Source organism: Glycine max, chromosome 14 (genome assembly GCF_000004515.6).
Source record: "Glycine max cultivar Williams 82 chromosome 14, Glycine_max_v4.0, whole genome shotgun sequence".
In the NCBI taxonomy this organism is placed as follows: domain Eukaryota; kingdom Viridiplantae; phylum Streptophyta; class Magnoliopsida; order Fabales; family Fabaceae; genus Glycine; species Glycine max.
In genome coordinates, this window is record NC_038250.2 from 12,852,784 (window position 1) to 12,871,115 (window position 18,332).

Consider the following 18,332-nt stretch of genomic DNA (forward strand, 5'->3'; position numbering starts at 1 on the left):
GCGGAGCATGGCTCAGAACAGGGAACCAAGCTTTTCATTTATGTTTTTTTATTTAAGAAACTGTTTTATTGGATTTTGAAGATATTATCAATGTATATTTTTATCTTGATCAATGTAATTTACATTGGACTATTATTTGAAATTGATTGAATTGAACAGAGTTTAGAAATAGATTGTTCCAAAAGAGCTCAATGGCCTAAATGGCTTCAATGGAGTAAAAATCTTTCTTTCTCTCTTTTTATCATCATTTTTATTCGAAGTCTGTTTTGTGCTTGAAATTAAATCAAATCAAGTTCTAAAAGTGAATAGTTAAGATGATCTTGCACAAATTGACTTGGTTAAATTCGAAAAGGAATCAACAAAGCAAATAAAACTAAACACAAGATATATTGGTTTTAATTAAAAACAATGAAACTCAAATTGGATTTGGAATTTGAATCAAATTGATTCAATATAGGGAAAAAGGGCAAGATAGATAAAATTAACGTAACTAATTCGGAACAAATTGAAATATTAATAAAAAGGAAGCAAATAATGAAAGAATTGCTTTATTTGAAATTAACAATATTATTATTTTTTTAAGAAATAAAAGGATAAACAAAATTGGGTGTTCACATAAATTTAATAACTAAACTATTAAAAATATTTTTTAAAATAAGTGGAGAAATCTATACAATTAGATTAATCTAATGAAAGCAGGTTTTTCAAGCTGTTGCAGGTTCACTACAAACATGAAAGCAGAGCTGTTAGCTATCTATCATGGACTGAAAACGGCTTGGAATGAAGGTTTTAGAAAGTTATTTGAGAGTCAGATTCTTCAATGAACCTCAGTCTCATTGGCATCCTTATGCCACCATCCTTAATCGCATGTTCAAAGCTTTCACACACGAATATTGGCAACTCTCATTTAGCCATACTTTTAGAGAAGTTAACCACTGCGCGGACTGGTTGACAAGACAAGGTTCTTCATAAGGGAATCCATGGGTTACTTGGAATGTATATCCACCTAAGATCAGACTGTTGCCTTTGGCTGATTCTCATGGTGTTTCCTTTGTTAGGAGTTAGTGTTGTCCTTTATTTTTCTGACTAATAAAAGAAAAAGATTAATATAAGGATTCAAAACAAGAAAAAGTCACTGAATCCAAAATCAGTTAATGTGTTTTGGTGCTTATAATGTCAATGGAGTTGATATATATATATGTGAAAACAGTGATAAATTTTTGTAGGAATCGTAAGCATACATAACATTAATATTCTCTTTTTAATATAATTTATTTTATATTCAAGAATTAAATCAGGATTTAAACCATGACCTACTTAATTAAAGAGTACAAGTTGTTACCCGTACTTGTTATCAACTGTTTTTAGTTCGGTAAAGTTAGTATATTACCCTCCTAGGCTCCTACCAATTTTTATTCCTTATATAACACAGTAAAATATAATATTTGCTCATTAATTTTGTAACAATATTCTTGGCTTAATTATATAATTATCCCTTAATTATAATTAAAAGTTCAATGTTCCTTAATTATTAAAAAGTTTAATAAGGTAATTTAATTATTTAAAAAAGTTCAATTGAATCTCTTAATTGCTAAAAAAATCCTTTAATTATTTTTATAAAGTTCAATTAGGTCTCTAAATTATCAAAAAGTTTAATTAAGATCTTTTATTGGGTCTCTAATTATTAAAAAGTTCAATCAAAATTTATATATTTTATTATACAAAAGGATATGATCGTAGTATTTTAAATAATTTAAATAATTGAGGGATCTAATTGAAATATTTTAAATAATTGAAGGGCTTAGGTGGATTTTATAATAATTGAGAAATCCAATTAAAATTTTAATTATAATTAAAGTACTAAGTTAATCGAATATTCTTTCATATAATTTGATTAAAGGAAAAATCTTAAATTGTACGTTGTAGTTTTTTTTTTCAACTTGCAGGCGTTTTTTTTTTTTTTTTGGTTGAACAGTTGTAGGCAAAAGTAACTTGCTTATGCATATATTGAGAACATGCATAATCATTGTTCTTTGGTTTTCTAAAAAATATAATAATTTTAAATATTTTTTATTGACTTCCCTTTTATAAAATAAAAATAATGAATATTTTACTTTTATAATATTATATTTATAATTTAATAATTTTATAAATAGTATGGGAAGCAATAAAATATATATTATGAAAAGACACAATATAAATCAAAATATAATATCTAATCACTAATCACGGAGTTAGCTGGAGTTTCATATTATGTTGACACGGAGAATCTAAGACTAAGAGCGGGAAATTTACTATAGAGGGTCCCCTTTACAAACTATTTACGTAAAGGGATCCTTTTTCTAAGTATTTACGAAGGGGGTCTCTTCTTACGTTGATGCCGTCAGCAGGATTGGCGAGATAGGTGTGCCGCCATTATCAATGGCGAGAAGCTTCGTGATGTGGCTACATGGTACATGTGCCGCCAGCACAACTGGCGAGATGCATGGTGACGTGGGTGTGTCGCCAGCACCACTGGCGAGAAGCCTCCCCCACGTATGCATGAAACTCGCCAGTGCATCTTGCGAGAACCATTGACAAGCAGTGCCGCCATTGCTTCCTGCGAGACAGCTTAGGGCATTGTTCGTAAGCCATTTGCATGTAGCTAGGGCTGAATCATGCATGCAGCTAGGGCTGAATCATGCAGAATAGAGTTGAACCATTTGCAGGCTAGTTGTGCAGTTGTGTAAGGGTCACATGCATTGCAGCTGTGCAAGGTTCACATGGATACAGTGGCCAGAAGACTTTGGAGAAAATTGGCTTCACGGGCATGCTTTAATAATGGCTTGTGTAGTTTTTGTTTAAATAGGAGGATGGTATAACTTCAAATTCCACATTCTAAAGCCAGAAAGAAAGCCAGAAAAACAGGTTTGAAGAGAGAAAGAAAGGCATAAGCAAGAGAAAGAAAACGAGAAAAAAATAGTTTGAAGAGAGAAAGAAAGGCAGAAATTCTTTCAAGTTTGTTAAATTCTTTCAAATTTATTTTTGTTTGAAGTTTATTCATTCCATGTTCAAAGTTTTATTTATTTATTGAAAGTAATAATTTTTTGTATTCATTTTAAGGAACAAATTTTTCTTCAGTAAAATTTTTAGAAGCATTATTTCATTCGGTTTGAAGTTAAATTTGTTAATAATTTTTATCATTTACAAATTGTTTATTTTGAAGTAATAAATTTTGTGGTTAGAATCAATTTTGAAGCTGAAATTTAAGTGTAGTAAATTTTTGAATTAGATTTTGTAGTTGGAAATTATTACCAGTAATTATTTGAATTAGGTTTTTGTGTCTGAAATTTTTTTAAGTGTAACTCTTCCATTTATAAGCCTTTGTTGAAGGTATTTTAGCCTTAAGAATATTTATATGTGATACTTGCAGATTTTGAAGTTGAGGAATTTTTCATAAATTATTTAATTAGAGTAATAATTTTTTTTAGAATAAAGTATGAATGTCTAGTTTAATTTTAATAGAGCAAGCAAATAAATAATTTTTATTTTTATGATTGACAAAAGTATTAGTTGAAGTAATAATTTTTCTTGTTAGACTAAAAATTGAAGGTAAAGTTTAAGTGTAGTAATTTTGGAATTAGAATTTTTATTTTTAAATTATTATGAGTAATAATTTGTAAGCGTCTTTGTTCATGATTTTTGTGGCTTAGAAATTTGACGTGTGATCCTTCGGGTTATAAGCTTTTGTTAATGCTATTTCTGACTTAAAAATATTTAGAGGTGAGTCTTCCAGTTTTGTAAATTAAGAATTTTTTTTAGAATTATTTAATTGGACTAATAATTTTTTTGTTACAATGAAGTATCGATGTCTAGTTTAAGTTTAATAGAGCAAGCAAATAGATTTTTTTATTTTTATGATTCACAAAATATTTAATTGAAGTAATAATTGTTTTTTGAGAAAAAATTAATACGTGAAGTTTAAGTGTATAAATTTTTGTAATTAGGTTTTTTACTTTGAAGTTATTTTAATTATGTTTAATTATTTACAAGTGTTACAAATATTTACCTGATTCCGAGCACCACCGCGCACCACGCGACACTTCCGAGTACACAAATGAGAGGCAACAATGATATAACGATTGTTGTGTAAGGCTCCCAAACAAGCTGCATATAACAACATAGTTGTCAACATTTTAGTAAAATAACATATCATTTTTTATTTTACAAATACAATACCATGTTCTTACCTCATCACGTTTCATAATATCTAACTTGCGACGAAAAAATCTCATATGATCATTGCTGATATGTTGGTTTCCACGTCGCAGCCACCTACAAAGATTAAAATTTAATATACCCTAAAATCATTTATTCTATTGAAATGAAAGACGCTTTTAAAAATGACTAACCTGTGCCCCAGTGGTCTACTTGGGAAGGAGTCCTCTTTGGAGCCAAGGTTGGACATCGTTCCCATGCCCACATTTGTAGTAAGATGCACATACCTCCGATTGATTTAGTTTTATAATCGGTGGCACTGCACATCTCTCTGTATAGAAAAGCAAGTACAGCAGGTCCCCATGCATATGTGTCGCAGTCTTGAAAGTCACGTAAAAATTGAAGGTGCCTTAGCGAAACTTTGTTACTGTTTTTGTCAACGAACAAGACACTTCCAATGAATCTCAGTATCCATGCACGGGCAAACCTTCGTACTTGTTCTTCGACGTCATCGTTATTTATTTGTGCAAAATGGTGAGCCAGCCAACTTAATTTAACCACACTACCTTTAATTTCACCTTCTTGTGGTCTGACTCCCAATAATTTCTCACATAAATCAGCCCAATCAAGATTTGTTGGACCGATTAATGGTAAACCATCCACACGTATACCTAACAATACACAGACGTCTTGGAGAGTAATAGTACACTCTTCGCATCTCATGTGAAACGTATGTGTTTCCGGCCTCCATCTTTCTATCAGAGCACTAATTAATGAGACATTTATTTTTAAGTATCCCATCTTCATAATCGAGTAAAAACCAGATTGTCGAAGAAAATGAAAAATTTGCTCTGGAATTTCTTCTTCCCCTTGATATGTGGGGACAGCTCGTCTGATATGTAATTTCCGATTTTCTTCCCCATTTCAAACATGTTCTGAAACATGCTTAGGTTGCATCCGTAATACATCACCATCGATGGAGGCAGACTTAATTTTAATATGTGATGGACATGACGATGAAGATTCCATTACTACTGCAAAATAAAATATAATACAATAAATTTACAAATCAATTTATACATTATTTGTAGATAATATAAATTAAACTACGCACATTTATAAAAACGTTATTAAATATATATTATACAAATTTAAATAAATAAATAAATATTATTATTTCATAACAAAATATATTATATAAATAATAAAATTTAAATATATTCTACAAATAATAAAATTTAAATATATTCTACAAATAATTTCAAATACATACACACACAAATTTAAATAATTAACATAATATATTCTACAATTAACAAATAAATAATTAAATAAAATATGGACTAACAAATAAATTAAAATACAAACAAATATTAAAATGCCAAAAATTATTTAAACAATATATATATACAAAAATAATAATAATGTACAATATATCATATATTTAATAACGTAAATTTCCTAAAACAAAGAATATTAACCTACAAACTAAAAATAAAACCTACCATGTACTAACGTAAATTACCCTATCATATATATATATATATATATACACACACGTGTGCCTAACTAAAGCTAATATGTCTAACTAAAATATCACACATATATAACATATAATATATCATAATATATATTTAATAACGTAAATTTCATAAAACAAAAAATATTAACCTACAAACTAAAAATAAAACCTACCATATACTAACATAAACTACCCTATCATATATATATATATATATATATATATATATATATATATATATATATATATATATATATATTAAAAAAATTCAAACCAAAAATAACTAAATCAAATAATATAACTTATCAACTCATTTATTTAAAACTCAAAATTGTTTAGCCAAATATTATTACAAAAGCTCAAAATTATTTAGCCTAATATTACAAAAGTTCAAAATTTACGTGTGCCTAGATTTTAGATATATATACCTAAAGCTAATATTAACTTGTGTCTAATATTACAAAAACTAATATTACATGTGCCTAATTAAAGCTAATATGTTTAACTAAAATATCATACATATACAACACATATAATATCTCAGAATATATACAATAATCAAATAATATTTTCATACCAACTAACCAAATAATATTTTCATGCTAATTAACCTAACCTTCGAATACATATTAATACATAAAAATTAACAATAGAATACATATTAAAACTAACTAACCTAATCTTAAAATACCTATTAATACTAACTAACTTAATTTTTTTATAATATTAAGAACATAATACATAAATATTATTTAATTAAAAAATACTTACCAGTAATTATGAAGGAGAAAGAGCACACAAAAATTGGAGAAGAAAGCAAAGGATAGCATTGGAGGAGAAGCTCAAGAATTTCGGGGAGGAGAAGCTTTGTAAGTTTGAAATGTAAGTTCAAGTTGTTGATGAAGATTTTTTTTATAGGAAAAAATGTTCAACGTTCAACAGCTAACGTTCAAAAAAGCAACGTTTAAAAACACTGCATGCAAGCCCTAGCCTGGAACCTACTCCCTGCATCCCTGCAACACTGCACTCCTGCACCCCTGCAATTGGGCACAAGCTGTCTCGCCAATGGGATAGGCGAGACCTGCTGCATGGTTCTGGCCATTGATGCTGGTGGTTCCTACGTGGACTACGTCTTGCCCGTAACAATGGCGACAACCTTCCAGCTCAGCAACGTTCTCGTCATTGCAGATGGCGGCACATCTATCTTGCCAACCCATCATGCAGCATCCATGGAGGAACAGACCCCCCTTGTAAAAAGTTTAAAAATAGACCCTGATTAATAAATAGTTTTTAAAAGTAACCCTCTTTCATAAATTTGCCCCTAAGAGCAAGCAATGGTCATCTTATCAAGAGGCAAATTGTTGTATGGAGGAGTGGTATGGCCGTGTTTTGCGTGTGTGTTGCCGTGTTTTACGTGTTTGTAATATTATTTTACAATAATATATAAATGCTAAAATATAGTAGTGTAATATATTTTCAATTAGTTTTTAAATTATATTTACGAGAAGTTTTAATATAATTGCTGAACTAACAAAATTAATATATATATATATATATATATATATATATATATATATATATTATGTACACATTTTTTTCTTTATTTATTAAATAATAAATTGCAAAATTTATTACAGTAAAATTTAAGAGTAATTATGTGTAAGAGAGAGAAAGGAACAATTTACAATTGATTAAAATTTAAAATTTAAAATCTAACGTGTCGGAGTCAATAGCAATCACTACAACACTTTAAATTTTAACAAAATAATTTATGCCTTTTCTTTACGGGTCAAAATAAATCAAGTCTATATACAATTGAATTTTCTAGAAATATAATTGACATATAGTGATATAGAATGCCAATCGTAATAGTAATTATCAAAATAACAAAAATAATAACAAATAAATTTATTTTAAACAGGTTAATAGGCATACACTATTTTTATATCATCAATTAATAAAAAATCATGTTTAAAATATTTTTTTAGGATATTTGTTAAAAAAATTATATATGATAATTGATGATTAAATTGTTAATATAAAATCTGTATTATTTATTATATTTAAGTGGGTACTATATTCGTTTTTATATTTATTTTTATATATACGAATCTTTTAACTAATTTATAAAAATTTAAAAAAATTAATTATTTAGTAGTATTAATTTTCTCATTTATTAATATATAAAGAGTGAAGAATGGTTAAAGAGATGTAAAAACAAATATTATAAGAAGGAGGATTGAATTGTAATTTTAGAATTTTTAAAGTTTTTTTATGAAAATAAAGTTATTGTCTAAAATTAATTTTGTAAAACACATAACAAATTCTCACAAAAGAAAGTCTTGATGATACAAACAGATTATGTAAACATAATAAGTGCTTTCAAACTAAATCAGATTCAAATTCTTAGTCAGTTTAAAATAGAAGATAAACTGAAAGCATAAGACGCAAGGATATACACTAGTTTGTATCTACCACAAGACTATGTCTAATTCTTGGCTAATAATCAAATTCCACTAACTTCAAAAATTTACAAGTAGTTGTCACTATCACTTTTGACACTTACAAAAACGAGCTCTTTACCAAGTTCGAACAAAATTAGTATTGTGTCTTATCAAGTTACCGCTAGCTCTATACAAATAAAAAGATTTGTTATTTGTTTTGCTTATTGACTAATCCTTATTCGTCTTATAGATAAATATAAAATCTAAACATTTAGTCTTTTCTCTCAACTATTTCAAGGTGTTTTAAGAGTTTTTTAAACTTAACGAGAATATACAAAGAACTTTTTACAAAAAGAATTTGAATGTAAGCTCCTAGTTTAAGTATTTGTTGTCTCTAGATGGGTATAATTCTTCACTAAAACTTGTGTATGAAGTTTATAACTGTCGGAGCACATATTTCTTCGTGCCGAAAAACTACTCTTGATAGCTTTCATGTAGGACAGTTTAGCGAAAAATCCTTTCCTTTGCATTAAATCATATATGTCACTACAAAACACATCTTTTGATGTTGTTTGGTAACTTAACTTGACTTTCATTTATTCTGTATGCGATTTGATAGATCCTAGAAGAATGTCTTGTGAGATAATTCTTGCAAAACGAAGTTCAGACACAAAGTATTAAATAAGGTATTTTATGTTATCTTTAATGTTGTATCAGATTATGACTTTAAGCTTACTTTCGTCTGAGATCCAGACGTAGGATTGTAAAATATAGTCTAATATCACATAAAACATAACTTTTAATATTTATACTTATTTGCATCTAATAAAAATAATTAAGAGTTTTGATTCATCTTAAGATACCAGTATTTTTTTGACTTAACATGATATAGAGAAAAAAATTTATTGCCTAAAATATTATAAGATAACCAAGAACATTTTAGTAAAAAATAATTAATAATTCATTTGTCTTTTTTATTATATTATTATAAGTGTACAGCATATAGTGATTTAACTCATTATTAATTTTCATAAGAAAATATGACGAATGATCTTTACTATGAGATTTTTTTTTAATTACACTTTTTAGAAAGAAATTTCTACCAAAAATGAAAAGATAAATCTTTTATTAGAAATTAATTATAAGCAAAATATGAGTGCTTAGCCTATTTTTCATGGTTAAGAAAGAGGTATCTATATCTCCCAAAAGATGAAAGTAGTATATGTATCTCTAAACTAAAAATGAATTATTTACGAATAATAACATAAAATAATTTTATATTAATATTATTTAATTATAATTTATCATATATAATAATTTATTAATTTTGATGATAATTATTTTAATATTAAAGATGATATATAATTAAATAAAAATATAAAATTATTTTATATTATTAATGAATGATGATTAAGCTCATCTTAAAAGCATTTCTTATATAAATTTCAAAACAAAATCTTCAGTAAAAAGCAAATACTACTGTAGTAGTATTAAAATCTTTACTCGTGATGATTAGCTTTCCTTCCCGAAACAATAAATAATGCAGCACCAAGAAAAAATGAATAAAAGCTAAGGCAGGGAGAAAGGCATAGCACACTGCAAGATTCTCTTCTTCTCCGTGTTCCGAAAGCGAAGGAGCAATCATATAATGAGAAGAAGAAGAAGAAACAAGAAGAGGCAAGAACAAATTAGGATCACCAACAACAAAATCAGAGAAAATTTCAATGGCCATTCTCTTTTCTCTCTTCCCATTTTGCCCTTGAGTTCTTTCTAGATTTTCCCCATTTCCCTCCTCACATATCACACACACATAGCCCAAAGGCCACAACCTGCGAAACCAAAAAAGAAAAAGAAAACAACAACAACATCGTATTCTATTCCATAATGTTGTGTAAACTGGTTCCGCGCAAGAAAAAACCCGGTTCGAACCCGGTTTACCTTAACGTCTACGACCTAACCCCAATTAACGGTTACGCTTATTGGCTTGGCCTCGGAGTTTACCATTCTGGCGTTCAAGGTAACCAACGCCGTTAACCTTTGTTTTTTTTTTTTTTTTTTTTTTAAAGGAATTAAACAAAATTTCGGTGATTGGGCATACCCAATTTCAATTCATATCCTTGGAATTGATTAGTGTGTATAAAGTTTAATTTTTTTAGTGAAATTTAAAATGGGCCGTGTAATGTTAATAATAATAATAATAATAATAATAATAATATGATGATGATGACGCCATTAACGATCTTGTACCGAACTCTACTGGAATAAAATGAAATTATCTAATTTTATTTCTAAAATCAATTTAATGCTATATAGTTTGTTGGGTTACTTGAATTTTAATTTAATTTCAATTTTAATGTAATTATTGAAAATTCTGATTGAGCCGGATTTTGAGTTGGGGAAAATACTGATTTTTGTTGTATGATATGATGTGTGTTGCATTATGTTTATTCTAATGTATTATGGGGTGGTGTATTTCTTGTTGGGATGGTTTTGGTAAGTTGGGAACTGTTTTAGTGACTTTGATTCTGTGTTGTTGTAGTTCATGGGGTTGAATATGGATTTGGAGCACATGAACGCGACACGACTGGGATTTTTGAAGTGGAGCCGGGACACTGCCCTGGATTCACCTTCAGGAAATCGATTTTCATTGGATCGACGGACATGGGACCGAAGGATGTTCGTGTGTTCATGGAGAGGCTGGCTGATGAGTATTCTGGGAACACCTACCACCTTATCCAGAAAAACTGCAACCACTTCTGCGAAGATCTTTGTTTCAGATTAACGGGAAAGTCTATTCCTCGATGGGTGAATCGGCTTGCTAGACTTGGTAAGGGATAAGGGATACCGGAGAGTTTGTTGTGATTAGTTGCTTTCTTGATCATGTTTGTATGAGTTGATTTTTCACTCAGATGTTTATGAGATTTGCTAGAAGCTATGGCAATTGTGAGAAAGGAAATTTTATAATGAACTCTTTGCTATCTGAAAAAAATTATTTTGAGGGATCAATGTGCTACCTGACCTCTAGATTCTAGAATGACACAAACCCTCTTCATCCTCTTTCAGAATTTAAGTAATACAAGTTCTGGACTAGGTGAATTTGCTGTTGATTTTTGCATGTCAACCACAACCTAGCAATATGTAGTTATATATGTGGCCATGACTGTTAAACTTTGAGTGTTATGATTCAGATTAATCTTTGTTTTTAAATTTCCTGTTTTTAGGTTCTAATTGTTTATTCTGTTGGATATAAATAAAGTGCTGAATACTTGTTTTTGGGTTGATGATGATGACCAGTAACTTCAAATATGAAAATCATATATTTAATAGAATTCTTCACCACATGCATTAAGTGACAGTTTTGCCAGTAGGTTTAATGCTTAATGCCTTCAACATTTAAATCTCTGGCTGTTTTACCACGCTGCAAATTTTCCCATTTAATATGCTTGTTATGTCATAAATGGCACATGCAAATTTCTCATGTTCCTGTACTGCATCTTGTGAAAAAGAAAAAGAAAACAACTACTAAGCATTTCGTGGTTTCTAATGGTAAGTTTTGTTTCTCAATATGAAGGTTTTCTTTGCAACTGTGTTCTTCCACCCAGCCTAAATGAAACAAAGGTTCGCCAAGTTACATTAGACAGGGTTCAAGAGGGAGGAGAAAAGAAGAAAATGAGAAGCCAGTCGAGCAGGTATGAGGCTTCACCCAATCCTGCATTGTCTAGTAGCCAAAGACATTGCCTTCCTCCATCTTCTTCTGTAATTAATGCCTCTCCATCCTCAACCTTAACCGTAAAGTAAAGCTTTGGCAGAAGTCAAAGTCCGAAATATATAGGCTGTTAGAATCATGTAACCAACCAAAGATGGGCAGAGAAGCAAGTTTTTCATTGTACGTATATCTTTAATTGTGTGGCAATGGAAAAAAAATGAAATGGTTGCATTGTCTCTTCTTTTTAAGTGGCTGCTTTCTTCCGTGAACAGAAAGGGTCTTCATTTCTAGATTTTTTGGTCTGAATTGAGATTTATCTGCTACTGCTGATGTAGAGCATATAGTAATGCGTTCAATATGTAAGGATAGTGTTATATTGGCTGAAGTGCAAAATAATGCAAGACGGGAAATAAAAGAGAGATGGTGTGTTTGAGGGAAATAAAGAGTAGTTAGCTGAATCTAATCAGGGTTCTCAATCTGATCAAGAAGCATCCTTGTCAACATTGATATACAAATGCAAAGTATGAAATGTTAAAAGAAACAGAAAATTTGGGGATGCTGTGTTTCAGAGACCAAATTAGCTTGAAATTAAGTTAACTTTGCTTTCTGGACATTCAAATCCAAATTTGGCCTTGGACCTTCTATTATTATGCAAGGTTAGTATCTTTTCACCCAGTGGAGTTGGCATGGATTTGTTGCTGCTGCCAATGTATTATTAAATGCAAAGCAATATTATAGGTAGAGAAAAATGCAGCTAATAGAGTTAGCTGCCACCTCAATTAGGTAGAATTTGAGCTGTAATTTTCCTTCCATCTGTGAGGAGGACGTGTATATGTAATCTCCTTAAGTTGGTCTCATTGTGTTTATTAGTTTTTTATGTTCAGTAATTGTGAGTAATCACAGATGAATTGGCATGACATAAATGGCTTACCAATAACTATAATTTGGGGCAGTTTATCCCTACTTGATTATATCATGAGTTTGGGTCTTTCTATAGCTTCGTAACATGATATGATCATGTTAGAGAAAAAAAGATGTAATTTTTATCAGATAAGGACTTGCCATGATTAGTTGTAGGATCCACTAATTATACAAATAAGACAAAGCCTTATTATGAGATAGGTTATATATAGATCACACGATATCATTCAACTCAGCTAAAGACTAAAGTTTCAGAGATGGTATTTTTATCCTGAGATCTCTTAATTATATTTGATAAGAAAAAGAATAATGATACGCAAACATTTCATTATTTTAAATATCCTATTAATACTTCTCATTTTTCTTTATTTCTTTCTTCTTATCACATTAAAAATCCTATGATACTTATATTTTTTTTACTCTCTTTGTAGGTGTCCCATAGGAGTTTGGGGTGTCCATTAATTTTTTTTTTAAAATGTATCTTTTTTCAATGTGGTCACATCTTTCTACTCAACATAATTCGATCCTGATGGATATTATCGCGATCAGTCCTCATTCCTCCCTCTAACCAGTAATCCCCTCATTTGGGTGTTGTCTCCTCTCTCCAACTATTGAGTACTTTGCTTATTTTTTTATTGATGGACTTAAGATGAAATTCAATGAATCTAAAAAGAACAAAGTGAAATAGATCATAATGGAATAAAAACCTTTATTCCATTGTTCGGATACATTATGATCACAGATTTAAAAAAGGATTGCAACTGTGATTTTTGGCTGGAATTTAAGGTTTTTAAAGTATTTGCGACTGTAATTGTCATCCCATCGACTATATTTGTCAACAATCTTCCACAACATAAACAATTATAATTTAAAACCTTGATTATGATAATACAAAACAAAATTCCTGTTTCATCTCATTCCCCCAGATTGGAGGGAAATAATAAAGAAATAATTTGACTATAAGGAGGAAAAATTATCTAACTCTTCCAATGACAAAATTTGAAAATCCACCTGTAGTTCATTATTGGAGTAGATGACATTAGCATGTGTCTCCCTCGAAACACTTTCCTTGCTCCGTTGTATTTTGACCCGTGGCAGTAGTGTAAAGGATAAGCACCACATTATTATTCGCTTTCTCATGCTTTGGACATGCATGATACTAAACTTCGCACAAAAGCATAACAACCAACAAGACTTTTTTCTTTCTTTTTGATTTTGAAATCATGTCCTCGCATGTCCCACCTTCCGCGTTCGTTTCTTATTCATTACTTTGTAACTGTTTTGGAGTAAGAATCCAACTATGGAGAACTATTACATTATCAATATTAACAATACAAGTATATAACGCGTGGTACTACGGTTGAATTAAAAATATTACACAAACAAATGTTGGTGTAGTTGGTATATAATAAACTCATATCACAAAGTACATGGGGTTTGATTTTCGTTGCTGATGTGAAAATCTTCTCGGTGGATAATCTCTTTGAGCTTTGAGATCTACTCTAATATTGGTAAGCCCTCAGGACCCAGGACTCAACTCATCTAAACTCTTGAATTATTGGAAAAAAAAATATTAAGTTAGATCTAGATGATTGCTAATCTATTGAGGATATTTTTTTCCAAATTAGTCTCACAATATCAACGGGAATTCTAAGGTTTTCTAACTCTTTGGTGTGAGGCAAATTGTGACGAAAATGGTTATCTCAATAGCGTTAGCGTGCCTGATTTCCATCAAATATATACTTCTTTTTAAAAAACACTGGTTTAATCAATAAAACAAAGCCACGATGATCCGCTACTTTCCATACTTGAAATCCTTCCTGATAAGCAATGCTGTTTGGTCAAATAGAGAAATATTTTCTTTTTCACTTATACTTAAAATTATTGTTTGACATAAAAACTAATGACCTGGCACTTAAAATCGTGTTAAAAAAATCAAATCATGATTTTGTGAAGCGTTAAATATCTTTTTCATTCCTACAATTTAATGTTTTTTTTATTTTTGTTCTTGTATTTTTTTTTAGTCCTTACAAATGTATTTTGTTTTATTTTTTATCCTTAAAGTATTTTAGATGATATTTTTTCACTGTTAATTTTTTTTACTGTTCAAAGTATTATCTAAAGTGTTTTAAAGATGAAAATGAAAAAAAACATATTTTATAAGGACTAAAAAAAATAATTTTCAATGATAAAAATGAAAAAAAAAGCATCAAATTACAATCATAAGCAACTTATTTTGAAAGAAAAAAAAGGGTTAATTAAGTTTTTAGTCCTCAAATTATGAGGTTTTAAAAATTTGGTCCATAAATTATTTTTTTTTTTAAAATTTTTGGTTCTTCAAGATAGTCTCTATCATTTATATTCTCTATCAAGTGATGAAGTGTCATGAAATAAGATAGATTAAGTGCTATGTATATGTCACATATATGCTACATAAGTTTTGTTATATTTAAGTAAGTAATTGAAATATTATGTTATTAAAATGCAAAGGTGATAACAATTTGAGTTTAATTGATAGTCAATTTTGACTAAGAATGATTAGAATTTCTTCACTTTACTGTTGTTTTAAATGAAATAATAAGAAATTTAATATCATTGTAATTTTTGAGCAGTAGGATTCAAAAGAAGCGAATTTCAAGTGCTTTGGAGGAAAATTGATGCAAAAACTTGAAGAAAAGTTGGAGATTGGGATAGCTCGCTTATAGTTCAAGTGAAGAGAAGCGTGTTTCCTTGCTTAGTGGTCCGCTCACGCTTAGCGTGAAGAAGGCCCAAGAAGAAGCCAAAGGCATGCTTAGCGAGAATCCCATGCTAAGTACGTGATCACCACCATACTAGCTAAGCCTGCTTAGCACGAGGTCGAGTGAATTTTAAGATATTTTAGACCTATAAAAGGAGTAGGAAGCTAAGGAAAAAAAACACACTGAGACAACTATCTAATGAATACATAAGTATCTCTAATAGGGGAAACTCACTTTCTATGTCCATTGTCCTCTTCTCTTCCTTTATTCATCCCTCTTCTTCTTCTATCCACACCAACCCTTAGAGTGTAAAGCCTTTCATGGCAATGAGAGACTAAACCCCCATTGTTGGGAGCCTTGTAATCAAATGTCCTTGTAATGTAATCTTTCATTACTATCTATTTAATGCAATGCCAATTTTTATTGTTTCTTTCCTGTGCTTTGTTGTTATTGTGTGACCTGATCATCCATGCATCTGTTTAGGGATTAGGCATTGGAAAATGTTTAATTTCTAAAGAATTGGGAAAGGGCATCTAGGGATAGAATAATCTTGTTTTGCCTATGCATACATCTCCAAACTTCATGCAATTTACTGTTTTATATCTACAAAGCGAGTTGGGAGAGAATAAATAAATTAGGTTCTTCATCGTGAGGGATCAAGGTTGAGTGTCTTAATAGGTGTGGGTGAAAATTGGAAAAGAAACACCTTAACATTGCATCAATGGTAGTTAGACATGCTAGGCTCCAACATATTTTTAATTTTTGAATTTACCTTTAAGCATTATCATCATCTTTATCTTTAAATATTTATCTTATCTTTTACCTCTCTTTATCTTTTATTTTAAATTTATTATCTCTTGCTTGTAGATTAAGTTTGCATCAATTTAAGTACAAACAAAATCCATGTGGATTCGACACTCGAATTTTCGAGTATTTTATTACTTGGGAATTGATGCACTTGTCAATAAGTTAACAAAAGAAAAAGAGAAAAATCATTATTGAACCCTAACGCTCTAAACACCTATAAATATACAACAACCATTCAACCATTCAGGAGGAGATATGCAACGTGAAACAACAATTCATCCTCCTCATCTATAATTTATGATGATATTTGTGTCCACTTAAGTAAATAACATTTAACAAAAATTATTAATGGCACCCACTATTTTTAATAACGACAAATTTTTTATGGACCAAATTTTTAAAAAAAATTTAGAGACAAAAAATTCAAAACCCTCGACGACTAAAACCTTAATTACCAAAAACAAAATATAAGTAGCTTTTGGAAAAACTACTTAGATCAACTTATTTTCAATTTAAGCAGAGCCTATTTTGGGTATCACGCTTCGAATCTAATATATGAAAATTCATCAAGCATTTTTGTTTGTTTTTCTTGCATGCTGCTTCACGCACGTTCGGGTGGCTTCAAGTCTGCAACAAACAAATGTTGAAGGCCTCTGTTAATGCGCGTCTTATATATAGTTTAAAATATATCTATTTACAATACTATTTATTTTTTATCATTAAAATAATTTTAGGTCAATTAAATTAATTTTATATATTATTTTATTTTACTAAATATACTCTTCTGTTAGATGAGATGACCATTTCTATATAAATTTAAATTTTTACTAAACAAGTTTTAACTTAAAAAAAATTAATTTGATGACATAACGACAAATTTTAAATATTTTATATGTACTACTTAATATTTAGATTTCTTCAATCAATATTAATATAATAAAATATTTTCAAATCTTCAGTAAAATACTTTTTTATTATTTAAAGTATTTTATACATTATTAAAATTAAAATTTTAAACATTTGTATTTTAATATATTTATTATCGTTAAAATAATTGCATATAAATAAATTTAATTTTCCATAATTTAATTTATAGATATACTTCTCACTACAGTTTTATTTATTTATTTTGCAAATGTACTTTTATCAAACAATTTTTATCTTTAAAGGAACTTCTAAAATAAAAATAATATGGACAAACAACTTTTGCTTAATTTTTTAGGATTAGCTATAATTTTAGTCCCTAAAATTTTCAAGTTTTCAATTTTAGTCATTGAACAAAATTTTGAACAATATTATCACTTAAATTTTTATTCAATTAATGTTTTTTGTCCTTACAATCAAATAACATTATTATATGATAACATGATGTTAATTTTATAGTGGACTCATTTTTTCGGAGTTAGAAACTACCATAAATTGCTTTGAAGAAATGAATAACAATTTTTGGTGGTTGATTTTGATTTTGGATCTGGGTTTAATTTTGAACTAAGTAGACATGACAAACAAACTCATTCTTGCATATACTACCCTGACTTTGACGGGAATTCTCGCTTTGACCGCACACAGATACACGTATGAGTAATACTCAATTTTTTTTTAAAAAAAATGGGGATGAGGGTAGGTATGGATATGTACCTACTTGCCCAGTACTCATACTCATTCCGGTCCCTATACTCGACAATATAATTATTAAATTACCCTTCATTTATATTATGTATATTACATAATTAATTTTATTAAACTTTTATACCTAGTAATCATTGTCTATTTTTCTATTTTTTTTAAAACTGAAACTAAAACTCTAAGACAAACATAAGTCATAAGGGATTATGGTTTCTCTCTCAAGTCTCATGTTTCGGGATAGTTTTTAGGTGATATGAATATGATTTTTATGAGAAAATTTTTATTGTGATAGAATTTTATATTGGTTACGACAAGTTGGTCGTCTAAGCTTGACTCCTTGAATAAATAATATATTTAGTGTTTTTTTAAAT

The 18,332-nt window shown here is 29.2% G+C and overlaps 1 protein-coding gene and 1 long non-coding RNA gene across 4 annotated transcripts; one reads left to right on the top strand and one right to left on the bottom strand.

Moving 5' to 3' along the window:
* Positions 1-949: 949 nt before the first annotated feature.
* Positions 950-6,997, bottom strand: LOC121173469 (uncharacterized). 2 transcript variants are annotated; one of them, XR_005888390.1, is made up of 5 exons: positions 6,491-6,997; positions 4,392-5,231; positions 4,230-4,314; positions 4,049-4,146; positions 950-1,086 (listed from the first exon to the last, which is right to left on the bottom strand). It is a non-coding gene; the product is annotated as an uncharacterized lncRNA (long non-coding RNA). The 2 variants fall into 2 exon arrangements; XR_005888389.1 differs by lacking the exon at positions 950-1,086 and adding an exon at positions 2,241-2,877.
* A 2,666-nt stretch (positions 6,998-9,663) lies between these two features.
* On the top strand, positions 9,664-13,469 carry LOC100810627 (deSI-like protein At4g17486). 2 transcript variants are annotated; one of them, XM_006596017.4, is made up of 4 exons: positions 9,664-10,180; positions 10,703-10,990; positions 11,735-11,852; positions 13,222-13,469. In XM_006596017.4, the coding sequence occupies exons 1-4, from the start codon at positions 10,048-10,050 to the stop codon at positions 13,250-13,252; spliced, it is 570 nt and encodes a 189-aa protein (XP_006596080.1). In that variant the 5' UTR covers positions 9,664-10,047; the 3' UTR covers positions 13,253-13,469. The 2 variants fall into 2 exon arrangements, with proteins under 2 accessions (XP_006596080.1, XP_003544599.1); XM_003544551.5 differs by lacking the exon at positions 13,222-13,469 and having other exon boundaries at positions 9,669-10,180; positions 11,735-12,840.
* Positions 13,470-18,332: the final 4,863 nt, after the last annotated feature.

Excerpts from the sequence above, each read along its gene's own strand:
- LOC100810627 (XM_003544551.5), top strand. The coding sequence starts at position 10,048 with ATGTTGTGTAAACTGGTTCCGCGCAAGAAAAAACCCGGTTCGAACCCG. Across the intron at positions 10,181-10,702 it reads TTACCATTCTGGCGTTCAAG|TTCATGGGGTTGAATATGGA; the intron begins GTAACCAACGCC and ends GTGTTGTTGTAG. Across the intron at positions 10,991-11,734 it reads GAATCGGCTTGCTAGACTTG|GTTTTCTTTGCAACTGTGTT; the intron begins GTAAGGGATAAG and ends CTCAATATGAAG.